The 14,897-nt window shown below is 43.8% G+C and overlaps 1 protein-coding gene across 2 annotated transcripts in view; it reads right to left on the bottom strand.

Annotated features, from left to right (window-relative positions):
- Positions 1-266: 266 nt before the first annotated feature.
- The window catches only part of LOC118396232 (A disintegrin and metalloproteinase with thrombospondin motifs 20-like), a 147,517-nt gene continuing 132,886 nt past the window's right edge, over positions 267-14,897 (bottom strand). For both annotated transcript variants that reach the window (XM_052465637.1, XM_052465638.1), the window contains 9 exons: positions 13,670-13,840; positions 13,186-13,392; positions 12,863-12,992; positions 5,923-6,017; positions 5,741-5,835; positions 5,121-5,254; positions 3,881-3,972; positions 3,379-3,483; positions 267-3,171 (listed from right to left, as the gene is read on the bottom strand). In XM_052465637.1, coding sequence (XP_052321597.1) covers positions 3,082-3,171; positions 3,379-3,483; positions 3,881-3,972; positions 5,121-5,254; positions 5,741-5,835; positions 5,923-6,017; positions 12,863-12,992; positions 13,186-13,392; positions 13,670-13,840 — 1,119 coding nt within the window. In that variant the 3' untranslated portion in view covers positions 267-3,081. The remainder of the gene's footprint in view (positions 3,172-3,378; positions 3,484-3,880; positions 3,973-5,120; positions 5,255-5,740; positions 5,836-5,922; positions 6,018-12,862; positions 12,993-13,185; positions 13,393-13,669; positions 13,841-14,897) is intronic.

The following is a 14,897-nucleotide window of genomic DNA, read 5'->3' as shown; positions in this document are numbered from 1 at the left end:
GTGTACCTGGTGTAGTGAGAAACTACAGCCAAAGTATTTGAGTGAAATTGAACTCAAGTCATGTTTTGGAAATGCACAAATAAGTGAATCCACATGGGCCCACAAGTCAGCTAACGCAGCCATCTAACTAGCTCTGACCCTCTGCCATTCATGTCTAACCAAAGGCCACCTCTGTTGAAGACCAGCATTGATCTGTTAACCATTCACTCTGTATGAAGCAAGACAAAAGCATTGTAATATGGAAGCATTCAACACACAGAAATCAATTGAAAAGCATTAAAATATTTTATTATTTCTTATTTTACAGTATTAGTAAAGTAGCAAGACCTATGATGTTGATGCAATTAGTGACCATAGCACCTGGATCAATCCATTTTTATATAACCTACATACACACTGTAAGTACATATGATTCTTAAAATCATCTTTGGATAATACATAGCAAACAAGCATCTTGTTCAATTCCGTACCAATTCCCATTACATTCAAAACACTGCACGAATATTAAAAAATAAACATACATCATAAGTTACAAATCTGAACTATTATTTAAAAAAGAAACAAACAGGATTACTTTTCTACAAAATTTATGGCACATAGTGCATCAAGTATTCTTTCAATTTCTGATACAGACCTCATCATAGTATAATTGCCTATCAAACAAGAATGATAGCCAAAGGTTTTCTAGCTGCTCATTGACTTTTGTAAGGGGTTTTCTACCTACCATTCCTTAAATCAAAAGTAGCTGCATTGTCTGACAAAAGAGTTCTAATCTGCATCTATGAAACTTTGGTTAAAGCTTAACACCGGCGTACCAGCATGGCAGGGTTGCCAAATCTGCCCCAGTTATAGTGGTGAAAAAGAGTCGCATTTACCTAAATGATGATAGAGCTACTTCAGGCAGGTTCCCTCGTGTAATTCAGGATATCTGGCAACCCTCCAGGTTGGTCTTCAGCTACATTAATAAAAGGACCATGACATGTTCTGCAAAGCATTGTGGGCATTATTCTGTAGTAGTACATTTACACTAGGCATGAAGCTAATGGCAGTTCGAAATGCCAGTAGTGAGTTCCTTCTCAAGATTAGTGGTGATGTCAGTGCTATTAAAGCACCATTCAAAGAGCCTCTTTCAGATTAGTAGTTACTCACGCTACACACTGTAATACCATTTCAGCAACAAACAAGTAAACCAAACAATAGCTTCCCGGCTTCTAGTAGTCATTGTAGTACAAAAACATGTCTCTATGTATCATTACAGTATAAATATGGTCAAAGAAATATTTGACGATATAAATGAAATACATCTCATGAGTATGGATGCTTGTGAGAGGTAGGGTCGCATGCACCTATAGGACCTAGAAGGGACATGATCTGGAAAACAATGTCACAAGTGAACTAAGCCAAACTAGTTTCTGACTGGAGATGAGAGCTCGGCCTTGACTTTCCACCTCTTAAATGATGTAGACAACAGTTACCACCATATGAATTAATTTAAATATATAAACAAACTGTTTTCCAGGGACAAAAAACCAATTTCTTCCCCCCAGACCGCATCACCAATGAGTTAGTGTCTATTGGTTGTCTCTCTATGACCTGCTAGAGATATTATTCTAATCACATTGTCAGTCAGTAGTCAGTAACATTGGGTTCTGAACCGTGAGGACTAGTCTGGGATGCAGTGGTCAGAAGGCATAGTACTCCTCACTGTAACATTTGACCTTTGAGATAAGGCAAGTCTGGGTGACCATTAGTAGAAGAATGCACAACAACAGTAGTACACAAACCCTAGCTAACTCATTGGTGAACAAATATTTCCCGAAAAACACACGTCTGGACGCATCTCCTGATCTGTAGCTTTCTTCTTCCTATAATGTTGGATGAATACTAATCACAACACGAACAGCCTTTTGGCAGGAATGAGTAATAACCCACGCGTCATGACACTACTAGCGAATACAATTCAAATATTGAGCGAGATGTTCCATTTTAAGAACAAAACGTTTCCTCGCTGACGGTATAAAAATAAAAACACTTTGTTCCATAATGACTATTTCACCTTTCTTTTGAGGGCCAAAGGAAAAATGGTAACTTTGCGAGATGAGGAAGATCTCACTTCCAACCATGAGAGGATTCTTCCCTAAGCTCGGTACTATGCAGTGGCTACCTCAGTGTTGCAACTTCCGACCAGAAATATGACTGTGGCCCTTTGAGACTGTACAATGCTGGAATATGTGAGAGTGTCTGACAAATTCTGCTTTTCATATCCCAATGCAGATTGGTAACCACTACAATTACAAACACTAGCGAGGACGGAACGTAATAAGGTTGTCTCTCGTCTTCTTTTAAAGGACCCTGCATGGCTAGCAGTGTGTACACTGAGTATACAAAACATTAAGGACACCCGATCTTTCCATGACATAGACAGACCAGGTGAATACAGGTAAAAGCTATGATCTCTTATTGATGTCACCTGTTAATATCCACTTCAATCAGTGTAGATGAAGGGGAGGAGACAGGATAAAGAAGGTTTTTTAATATATAATAATAATAATATATGCCATTTAGCAGACGGCCTCGAGACAATTGAGACATGCATGTGTGTCATTCAGAGGGTGAATGGGCAAGACAAAATAATGAAGTGTCTTTGAACAGGTAATATGTGCCAGGTTCACCGGTTTGTGTCAAGAACTGCAACGCTGCTGGGTTTTCCCGCTCAACAGTTTCCCGTGTGTATCAAGAATGGTCCTCCATCCAAAGGACATCCAGCCAACTGAACACAACTGTGGGAAGCATTGGAGTCAACATGGGCCAGCATCCCTGTGGAACGCTTTTGACACCTTGTAGAGTCTATGCCCCGACGAATTGAGGCTGTTCTGAGGGCAAAAGGGGGCAGGTGTTCCTAATATTTGGTATACTCAGTGTAGATTCTTTGAGCTGTCCCTATGTTCTAGCTGCCGGGTGGGGAGGAAGGGGTGATGAACGGAGGAGTTAGTGGCCACATTCACAAATGAAGTGCATTGGATCCCCGGAAGCTCTGGTCTGGTGTCTGTTTCACTGCCTGGTCTGACGTTGCTCCGACCCTTACTGGACCTGAACCAGCAGGCCGTTGTGAGGCTGGGGAATGCACTTCCCACAAAAGCCACCACAGCGACCGTAGATTCTTGCCCCGTCCTACAGACAGAGAGGGAGAAATGAGAATGGAATGGAGTGGGACAGGACAAAAATGAACTTTCCATAGAGAATGAGGATTTTTATTAATGCCTCTAGAAATTCCTCTTGAATGAATCAGATTTGAAAATACAACAAGTGACAATTCAGACGATCGGACGGTTTAGAGTACAGTCATTCAGAACATCCAGAATTTCTAGTCCTCCTTACCTCTGATCTGTGGACTTTGACAGAGACATAGTTGCCCTGTGAGGTCCACTTGGTTGTCTCAGCCACCTTCAGACCAGTCCCTATGAGGTTGATGCTAAACTGGCCCTGCGGAAGCACACCAGAGTGATTACAATAGACCAACAAACTGAAACTGTTTTAAGTGGATCAGGAATCAAATACAGTCAATTAGGCTGTATCTAATTTCCATTCCGGTGGCTGACAACTAAAGCACCACGGTACAGTGGGCAGACACACTGAGCTCCACTGGACGGTTAAATGTGATTCTGTGGTTACTACCCTGGTGGAAACTGGGAAAACATACGATTTCACACTTCTCTCCAGTTAACAGACTGGACGGGTCAGGTCAGTAAAACCAAGTCAGACAGAACTGAATTTCAACACCTCGGCCAGCAAAGGTTGGCTCAAGGCCCCCATCAAGACATACAGGCATACAGATTATAGTCTGTCATTTATAGACTCACAAATGGTCTGTGTTTCATACCTGAGGACACTTGGCAGCGCTGTAACAGTCTCCCGCCGTGGCGAACGGGACGGGACGGCCAAGCAGGGTCTGAGAGAACTGCAGGTCTGTGGCTGGTACACAACGCAGAGACACAGAGCATATGAAGGTCACAGTCAATACACAGACACATGAGTAGGAGACGAGGGGCTCTAAACAACTACCTTGGCTTAAGGCCTAACGACATGACATTTAAGATGATCTTAGTTCCCCTGTTTTTACGGCTTCGTCGCGCATGGTGACCATGACCAGTGCGCTCCCTCCCTCCTAGTCTCCCTCCCTCTCTCTCTCTCTCCCCCTCTCTTTCCTTCCTTCCATCTCCCTCCCTGTGTCTCTCTCTCTCTCTCTCTCCCTTCCCTCCCTGTCTCTCTCTCTCTCTCTCTCTCCCTTCCCTCTCTCTCTTCCCTTCTCTCTCTCTCTCTCTTCCCTCGCTCTCTCTCCCTCTCTCGCTTTGTAAAGTTAATGAGAAACACATTGCACAGCTAGAGCAGCTCATAATCTAAGTCATTATTCTTCTTGTTTTTTTTTATTTTTAAGAGTCAAGCCCAAATGAGTTCCTTGCAGTGCGAGGGGAGGGCCTGGCGTGGTGGGAACATGTGCTGTCAGGACCAGAGTAGACAGGGAATGGGATGGGATGGGAAGATGACTGCATGGGTTCTGTGAAGTGGTGGAGTAGAGTGGTGGGCTCCCTCCTCCTAGCCGCACACACATATAATTACCACATATCCTGACCACGCCACATGTGCACTAATCTAAGGCATGCTCAGGGACAACAGGAGAGGTTGGGCAGAGGATAGGAATATCGCCTGGAGTTGTTGCATGTGTGTGTGTGTGTGTATAAGAGAGAGAGAGAAGAGAGTATGTGTGACTCCCGATGTGTATGTCAGAAAACACAATCGATTTTGTGTGTGTGTACGAGCATTTGTGTGTTTGTGAGTATGCCTGCGTGTAACCATGTGTCTGTGAGTTTGTGTCTCAAAGGGGACTGCTTTGACTCTATCCCAGTGACGTGACCAAGGCCCGTTGAAAGGCGATTATCGCGATTTCTGTGAGGAGTATGGCGAAAGGTGTTCAAAATTGCATTCGGTGAGCAATTCCCTCTTGGCAAGACGTTATTCCGTGCTGTGGGTAAGAGGAGTGGGGTGTGTGCAGGGGTAAAACAACATGGATGTGTGGTCTCATTACAGTGGAGTGGTCAGGCAATCACATGGTCATTACTCACTCATTATCCTCAGGGAGCTGATGTCCAGGCGGACCTTGTGGAAGAGAGTGTATCCCGCTGCAGAGTAATCGTTCCTGCAGTCACAGTCCTGCCTTCTGCTGCCATTATACGGGCACTCAAAAGGGTTCAGCAACCTAGACGTTAAAAATAATGGTACAGATAAGGTACATTCCTTATATGGAAAATACAGTACATTCTGTCCGTAGACAGCCGGCCGTGATGACGAGTCCCATAGGGAGGTGCACAATTGGCCCAGCGTCGTCCGAGGTAGGGTCAGTTAAGTCAGTTATGAACAAATTCTTATTTACAATGACGGCCTACACCGGCCAAACCCGGACAATGCTGGGCCATAATAAAGGTACATTTAAAAAATAATAATAATAATTTAATACAGGAAGGAATCCTATACATGCTGTCACTCATCACATGCACTGGCAACAGGGTGGCTCAGTTGGTAGAGGATGGTGCTTGCAAGACCAGGGTTGTGGGTTCAATTCCCATGGGGGACCAGTATGAGAAAATGTCTGCACTCACTACTGTAAGTTGTTGTGGGAAAGAGGGCCTGCTAAATGACTCGAATGTATTGTTGCAGGAGAATAATCGGATTTCAACAAGCACACCTGTATCCATAGACCTCCGAGTAGTTGTCAGTCTGACCACTCCGCAGAGTAACATATTCCTTAGGGAAATCAGTCTGCATCTCAGCACAGAAGATCTAGGAGGAAACACACATTGAGACAACAGATGAGGATGTGGCTGAATGACAAAGTGATGGGAAGTTATTTTGACAGAGCACACACACCTGCAGTATCCTGGACTTGACCTTCAGGTAGAACTCCCCATCCATCCTCACTTCCTGTCTCATCTGGACCTCTCTGCAGGACATGAACAGCTGACCTGTGATCAGGAATAAGAGGGAGCACCTTTGATTTTACAGTATTATAGTCGATGGTCAATATGTAGGTCAATATGAACATAACAGGATACTTAACACTGAAATGAAAATTACCATGAAAAACAAAGTTACAAAGTACAGATATTAGAACGTTATTTTAACTAATCATTTAATATACATTACCGTTCAAATGTTTGGGATCACCTTGTTTTTGAAAGTTTCTTGGCAATTTCTCGCATGGATTAACCTTCATTTCCCAGAACAGGAATAGACTGACGAGTTTCAGAAGAAAGTTCTTTGTTTCTGGCCATTTTGAGCCTGTAATCGAACCCACAAATGCTGATGCTCCAGATACTCAACTAGTCTAAAGAAGGTCAGTTTTATTGCTTCTTTAATCAGAACAACAGTTTACAGGTGTGCTAACATAATTGCAAAAGGGTTTTCTAATGATCAATTAGCCTTTAAAAATGATAAACTTGGATTAGCTAACACAACGTGCCATTGGAACACAGGAGTGATTGGTTGCTGATAATGGGCCTATGTAGATATTCCATTAAAAAATCTGCCGTTTCCACCTACAATAGTCATTTACAACATTAAAAATGTCAACGCTGTATTTCTGATCAATTTGATGTTATTTTAACAAACAGAAAAATTAGGCTTTCTTTCAAAAACAAGGACATTTCTAAGTGACCCCAAACGTTTGAACAGTAGTGTAACTGTAGCGTATAATGGAAGAGTCCCCGTAGTGCTACGGTAGACTTCACATAGGTCAGTAAATGATCGTGTTCCACAAAACGTTAGAAGCATTCCAATAAATAAACATCAGGAAAAACTCAACGAAAATGATTTGTATCTGGTCAAGGTGTGAGTAGGAGTTCAACACTGGGGGAGCCTTGTTAAAAACATCTCTCTTTGTTTACATTCCCCCCACAGTTGTTCCTGTGCGGTTGGAGGCCAGAACTCTCCGATTAGCTGATAGTATTAATACTTTACTGGTGAACCGGCTGTCAACCGAGCATTTTTCTTTCGCCCGATGCCTGACTTGGCAAGAGACTTAACGGCAGAATGCTCCACAGTGAGACCGTGTCTAAACATCTGAGATGTGGGGAATGAACCTGCAAACCTGGAGCCGACTCAGCTAACACACAGCCAGGGTCAGGAGTGAAGGTCTCCCCCAGCCTCGGCCCCAGCCCCAGACCCAGTCACAGAACCAGACCCAATCTCAGACTCAACTCCAGTCTTAACCCCAACCGTAGCACACTGCAAGCTGTCTGTCACCAACTCACTATTTATTGTTTCAGAAATCAACTTCTCCAAGAGAGGCTTAAAGTCAAGGTTAACGTAAAGTGTTCAAATGAAGAAACAAGTTGACATTCTGTAAACACCATCAGACAAATCACAATATACAGCACAGTCTATTCAATACTATTACTATACACATTCCTGTTTGGCAATAAGCACTGCATGGATCAGACAAGTTGGCAAGGAAAGCACATCTACGTTTTAGGCCTAATACTTCAGGGAGAGGCTGTGTAGAAATAGTGGAGATGAGTAGCAGAGAGGCTGTGTAGAAATAGTGGAGATGAGTAGTAGAGAGGCTGTGTAGAAATAGTGGAGATGAGTAGTAGAGAGGCTGTGTAGAAATAGTGGAGATGAGTAGCAGAGAGGCTGAGTAGAAATAGTGGAGATGAGTAGTAGAGAGGCTGTGTAGAAATAGTGGAGATGAGTAGCAGAGAGGCTGTGTAGAAATAGTAGAGATGAGTAGTGGAGAGGCTGTGTAGAAATAGTGGAGATGAGTAGTAGAGAGGCTGTGTAGAAATAGTAGAGATGAGTAGCAGAGAGGCTGTGTAGAAATAGTAGAGATGAGTAGTGGAGAGGCTGTGTAGAAATAGTGGAGATGAGTAGTAGAGAGGCTGTGTAGAAATAGTGGAGATGAGTAGCAGAGAGGCTGTGTAGAAATAGTGGAGATGAGTAGCAGAGAGGCTGTGTAGAAATAGTGGAGATGAGTAGCAGAGAGGCTGTGTAGAAATAGTGGAGATGAGTAGTAGAGAGGCTGTGTAGAAATAGTGGAGATGAGTAGCAGAGAGGCTGTGTAGAAATAGTGGAGATGAGTAGCAGAGGCTGTGTAGAAATAGTGGAGATGAGTAGTAGAGAGGCTGTGTAGAAATAGTGGAGATGAGTAGCAGAGAGGCTGTGTAGAAATAGTGGAGATGAGTAGCAGAGAGGCTGAGTAGAAATAGTGGAGATGAGTAGTAGAGAGGCTGTGTAGAAATAGTGGAGATGAGTAGCAGAGGCTGTGTAGAAATAGTGGAAATGAGTAGCAGAGAGGCTGTGTAGAAATAGTGGAGATGAGTAGTAGAGAGGCTGAGTAGAAGTAGTAGAGAGGCTGTGTAGAAATAGTGGAGATGAGTAGTAGAGAGGCTGAGTAGAAATAGTGGAGATGAGTAGTAGAGAGGCTGTGTAGAAATAGTGGAGATGAGTAGCAGAGAGGCTGTGTAGAAATAGTGGAGATGAGTAGCGGAGAGGCTGTGTAGAAATAGTGGAGATGAGTAGTAGAGAGGCTTTGTAGAAATAGTGGAGATGAGTAGTAGAGAGGCTGTGTAGAAATAGTGGAGATGAGTAGTAGAAAAGCTGAGTAGAAATAGTGGAGATGAGTAGTAGAGAGGCTGTGTAGAAATAGTGGAGATGAGTAGCAGAGAGGCTGTGTAGAAATAGTGGAGATGAGTAGTGGAGAGGCTGTGTAGAAATAGTGGAGATGAGTAGTAGAGAGGCTGTGTAGAAATAGTGGAGATGAGTAGTAGAGAGGCTGAGTAGAAATAGTAGAGATGAGTAGCAGAGAGGCTGTGTAGAAATATTGGAGATGAGTAGTAGAGAGGGTGTGTAGAAATAGTGGAGATGAGTAGTAGAGAGGCTGAGTAGAAATAGTGGAGATGAGTAGTAGAGAGGCTGTGTAGAAATAGTGGAGATGAGTAGTGGAGAGGCTGTGTAGAAATAGTGGAGATGAGTAGTAGAGAGGCTGTGTAGAAATAGTGGAGATGAATAGTAGAAAGGCTGAGTAGAAATAGTGGAGATGAGTAGTAGAAAGGCTGAGTAGAAATAGTGGAGATGAGTAGTAGAGAGGCTGTGTAGAAATAGTGGAGATGAGTAGCAGAGAGGCTGTGTAGAAATAGTGGAGATGAGTAGTGGAGAGGCTGTGTAGAAATAGTGGAGATGAGTAGCAGAGAGGCTGTGTAGAAATAGTGGAGATGAGTAGTGGAGAGGCTGTGTAGAAATAGTGGAGATGAGTAGTAGAGAGGCTGTGTAGAAATAGTGGAGATGAGTAGTAGAGAGGCTGAGTAGAAATAGTGGAGATGAGTAGTAGAGAGGCTGTGTAGAAATAGTGGAGATGAGTAGTAGAGAGGCTGTGTAGAAATAGTGGAGATGAGTAGTAGAGAGGCTGAGTAGAAATAGTGGAGATGAGTAGTAGAGGCTGAGTAGAAATAGTGGAGATGAGTAGTAGAGAGGCTGTGTAGAAATAGTGGAGATGAGTAGCAGAGAGGCTGTGTAGAAATAGTGGAGATGAGTAGTAGAGAGGCTGAGTAGAAATAGTGGAGATGAGTAGTAGAGAGGCTGTGTAGAAATAGTGGAGATGAGTAGTAGAGAGGCTGTGTAGAAATAGTGGAGATGAGTAGTAGAGAGGCTGAGTAGAAATAGTGGAGATGAGTAGTAGACAGGCTGTGTAGAAATAGTGGAGACGAGTAGTAGAGAGGCTGTGTAGAAATAGTGGAGATGAGTAGTAGAGAGGCTGAGTAGAAATAGTGGAGATGATTAGTAGAGAGGCTGAGTAGAAATAGTGGAGACGAGTAGTAGAGAGGCTGTGTAGAAATAGTGGAGACGAGTAGTAGAGAGGCTGTGTAGAAATAGTGGAGATGAGTAGTAGAGATGCTGTGTAGAAATAGTGGAGATGAGTAGTAGAGAGGCTGTGTAGAAATAGTGGAGATGAGTAGTAGAGAGGCTGTGTAGAAATAGTGGAGATGAGTAGTAGAGAGGCTGTGTAGAAATAGTGGAGATTAGTAATAGAGAGGCGGTGTAGAAATAGTGGAGATGAGTAGTAGAGAGGCTGAGTAGAAATAGTGGAGATTAGTAATAGAGAGGCTGTATAGAAATAGTGGAGATGAGTAGTAGAGAGGCTGAGTAGAAATAGTGTAGATGAGTAGTAGAGAGGCTGTGTAGAAATAGTGGAGATGAGTAGTAGAGAGGCTGTGTAGAAATAGTGGAGATGAGTAGTAGAGGCTGAGTAGAAATAGTGGAGATGAGTAGTAGAGAGGCTGTGTAGAAATAGTGGAGATGAGTAGCAGAGAGGCTGTGTAGAAATAGTGGAGATGAGTAGTAGAGAGGCTGTGTAGAAATAGTGGAGATGAGTAGCAGAGAGGCTGTGTAGAAATAGTGGAGATGAGTAGCAGAGGCTGTGTAGAAATAATGGAGATGAGTAGTAGAGAGGCTGTGTAGAAATAGTGGAGATGAGTAGCAGAGAGGCTGTGTAGAAATAGTGGAGATGAGTAGCAGAGAGGCTGAGTAGAAATAGTGGAGATGAGTAGTAGAGAGGCTGTGTAGAAATAGTGGAGATGAGTAGCAGAGGCTGTGTAGAAATAGTGGAAATGAGTAGCAGAGAGGCTGTGTAGAAATAGTGGAGATGAGTAGTAGAGAGGCTGAGTAGAAGTAGTAGAGAGGCTGTGTAGAAATAGTGGAGATGAGTAGTAGAGAGGCTGAGTAGAAATAGTGGAGATGAGTAGTAGAGAGGCTGTGTAGAAATAGTGGAGATGAGTAGCAGAGAGGCTGTGTAGAAATAGTGGAGATGAGTAGCGGAGAGGCTGTGTAGAAATAGTGGAGATGAGTAGTAGAGAGGCTTTGTAGAAATAGTGGAGATGAGTAGTAGAGAGGCTGTGTAGAAATAGTGGAGATGAGTAGTAGAAAGGCTGAGTAGAAATAGTGGAGATGAGTAGTAGAGAGGCTGTGTAGAAATAGTGGAGATGAGTAGCAGAGAGGCTGTGTAGAAATAGTGGAGATGAGTAGTGGAGAGGCTGTGTAGAAATAGTGGAGATGAGTAGTAGAGAGGCTGTGTATAAATAGTGGAGATGAGTAGTAGAGAGGCTGAGTAGAAATAGTAGAGATGAGTAGCAGAGAGGCTGTGTAGAAATATTGGAGATGAGTAGTAGAGAGGCTGAGTAGAAATAGTGGAGATGAGTAGTAGAGAGGCTGTGTATAAATAGTGGAGATGAGTAGTAGAGAGGCTGTGTATAAATAGTGGAGATGAGTAGTAGTAGAGGCTGAGTAGAAATAGTAGAGATGAGTAGCAGAGAGGCTGTGTAGAAATATTGGAGATGAGTAGTAGAGAGGGTGTGTAGAAATAGTGGAGATGAGTAGTAGAGAGGCTGAGTAGAAATAGTGGAGATGAGTAGTAGAGAGGCTGTGTAGAAATAGTGGAGATGAGTAGTGGAGAGGCTGTGTAGAAATAGTGGAGATGAGTAGTAGAGAGGCTGTGTAGAAATAGTGGAGATGAGTAGTAGAGAGGCTGTGTAGAAATAGTGGAGATGAATAGTAGAAAGGCTGAGTAGAAATAGTGGAGATGAGTAGTAGAAAGGCTGAGTAGAAATAGTGGAGATGAGTAGTAGAGAGGCTGTGTAGAAATAGTAGAGATGAGTAGCAGAGAGGCTGTGTAGAAATAGTGGAGATGAGTAGTAGAGAGGCTGTGTAGAAATAGTGGAGATGAGTAGTAGAAAGGCTGAGTAGAAATAGTGGAGATGAGTAGTAGAGAGGCTGTGTAGAAATAGTGGAGATGAGTAGCAGAGAGGCTGTGTAGAAATAGTGGAGATGAGTAGTGGAGAGGCTGTGTAGAAATAGTGGAGATGAGTAGTGGAGAGGCTGTGTAGAAATAGTGGAGATGAGTAGTAGAGAGGCTGTGTAGAAATAGTGGAGATGAGTAGTAGAGAGGCTGAGTAGAAATAGTGGAGATGAGTAGTAGAGAGGCTGTGTAGAAATAGTGGAGATGAGTAGTAGAGAGGCTGTGTAGAAATAGTGGAGATGAGTAGTAGAGAGGCTGAGTAGAAATAGTGGAGATGAGTAGTAGACAGGCTGTGTAGAAATAGTGGAGACGAGTAGTAGAGAGGCTGTGTAGAAATAGTGGAGATGATTAGTAGAGAGGCTGAGTAGAAATAGTGGAGATGATTAGTAGAGAGGCTGAGTAGAAATAGTGGAGACGAGTAGTAGAGAGGCTGTGTAGAAATAGTGGAGACGAGTAGTAGAGAGGCTGTGTAGAAATAGTGGAGATGAGTAGTAGAGATGCTGTGTAGAAATAGTGGAGATGAGTAGTAGAGAGGCTGTGTAGAAATAGTGGAGATGAGTAGTAGAGAGGCTGTGTAGAAATAGTGGAGATGAGTAGTAGAGAGGCTGTGTAGAAATAGTGGAGATTAGTAATAGAGAGGCGGTGTAGAAATAGTGGAGATGAGTAGTAGAGAGGCTGAGTAGAAATAGTGGAGATTAGTAATAGAGAGGCTGTATAGAAATAGTGGAGATGAGTAGTAGAGAGGCTGAGTAGAAATAGTGTAGATGAGTAGTAGAGAGGCTGTGTAGAAATAGTGGAGATGAGTAGTAGAGAGGCTGTGTAGAAATAGTGGAGATGAGTAGTAGAGGCTGTGTAGAAATAGTGGAGATGAGTAGCAGAGAGGCTGTGTAGAAATAGTGGAGATGAGTAGTAGAGAGGCTGTGTAGAAATAGTGGAGATGAGTAGTAGAGAGGCTGTGTAGAAATAGTGGAGATGAGTAGTAGAGAGGCTGTGTACACTAAAAGTAGCATTGTAGAGACTCACACTCTCTCTCTCGGCAGGCGGCCCGTGACTCGGGCCTCTCGGCTGGACGGCAGTGTTTGGACGGTTGGCCTTTTGAGGCCAGACACTCCAACCTGCGCTCCATCACTCCCGCTCCACACGTCTGGGAGCACTGAGGAGCACATAAAGGGCATCAATTACATGGAAACTACTGACACATTACACACTCACAGTACAAAACAAAACTGTATCAAGTAACTGTTGTTTCAATATCATGACCTGATACTGTTTACCAACCACTCTCTCTCCCTCTCCCCATTCTCTCCATCCCCCTTTTTCTCTCTCTCAAACACACTGAAACACACCTTGCTCCATGGGCCAACTTTCCAGTAGGCAGCTTGTGGGCAGTCCCTAAGGAGGCACTGTCTGGTGCCAGGAGGGTGGGGCTCTGGACAGTGGGGGTGGGACTGTGCAGAGGACTGGGCATCATATGGGTGCAGGGTCAGAGAGGATGGCATCACGGAGCAGGACACTATACGCTGCTGGTAGCCCACTCCACAGCTGGTAGAGCACTGGAAATCACACACAATGGAGATCACACCTTAGCGGATATACAGTAGAGACACGTGAATTAACACAATATATCCATTTGTCTTTGACGACCTAGGCTAGTCAAATACTGTTGGTAAATCGTTACACCGAATGACACAAAGGTCGGCCTATCTAAAGGTATAATAATAATACATGGGATTTGAATAGCGGTTTTCAAGGACGCAGTCGCTTTGCAATTCTAGAAGTGAAAAAGCGACACAAACAGGAGGCAGGGGTTTCCTAAATCAAGGTTCCTACCTGTGACCACTCCCCTGTCATCCACGTGTAGTGGCAGGCTGCTCCACTGCAGGGCTGGCGCAGGGCAGGGCAAGACGAGGGGTCACAGAGGGCGTCCTGGACAGGGGTCAGCCCAGCCCCCACACACAGAACCTTCCTGTTCCTCATACCCTCTCCACAGGTGGCGTTACACTGCGAAGAACAGACAGAGGACGAGAACAACATGAGGGTCAGTCATCGTGTCAACATCAAAAGGCATTATATGTAAAACAAGTGTAAACTTGTCCCCAGTCTCAATTGCTACCGCATATAGATTCGACACACAGAGGGGGGGGGGGGGAGAAAGAAAGAAAGAGAGAAAGAAAGAAAGAAAGAAAGAAAGAAAGAAAGAAAGAAAGAAGAGAGGAGAGGGGAGTGGAGAGAGAGGAGTGGAGAGAGAGGAGTGGAGAGAGAGAGAGAGAGAGAGGAGAGAGAGGAGAGAGAGAGAGAGAGAAGAGAGGAGAGAGAGAGAGAGAGAGAGAGAGAGAGAGAGAGAGAGAGAGAGAGAGAGAGAGAAGAGAGAGAGAGAGAGAGAGAGAGAGAGAGAGAGAGAGAGAGAGAGAGAGAGTCTACCTCACTTGCTTTGGCAATGTTAACACATGTTTCCCATGCCAATAAAGCCCTTGAATTGAATTGAATTGAATTGAGAGAGAGAGAGAGCGAGAGCGAGAGAGACGGCTGGCGGACGAGTAAAGTGTGGAACAAAGGGTAATGTCTTCAGATTGGCATAGGGGGCAGTGTTGGACCGCTAGCAGAGAAGTTCTGCCAGGTTTGGTTGTTTCCTCCAGATGGTCAAACTCCAGAAGAAAACGGTTCTGTCTAAAAAAATATGTATTCTACACTTTATCCAGGAGAGGAACAGTAAGCATGATATGACATCTCATGTTGCTTTCAAGAATAACCCCAACGATAAAGCAAACAGCACGTCATGGGTGGAGACTCGAGTTGGTTTTGAGTGAACTCAAAACGACGGTTTAGAGAGGTAGTCAAGAGTGAAGACAGGTATGCCAATGTGAGAGTAGGCACACTACAGTTTGAATGGCTAAAGCATAATGTCCTACGAAATCAAATAAGTTATCAGTTTTGTTTGTAATAATATCTCATATTCTAAGCCCGAAATGGTTTCTGGGCCAGAAACGTCTGTTTCTGAGACAGGAGGCTGTAAACGATCAGTGGAATGCACAGCAACACAGGCAGACAGGATCTGAGT

The sequence above is a fragment of the Oncorhynchus keta genome, chromosome 17 (genome assembly GCF_023373465.1).
Source record: "Oncorhynchus keta strain PuntledgeMale-10-30-2019 chromosome 17, Oket_V2, whole genome shotgun sequence".
NCBI lineage: Eukaryota > Metazoa > Chordata > Actinopteri > Salmoniformes > Salmonidae > Oncorhynchus > Oncorhynchus keta.
Note: the sequence above shows the minus strand (reverse complement) of the source record. Positions and strands in the feature narration are given on the sequence as shown.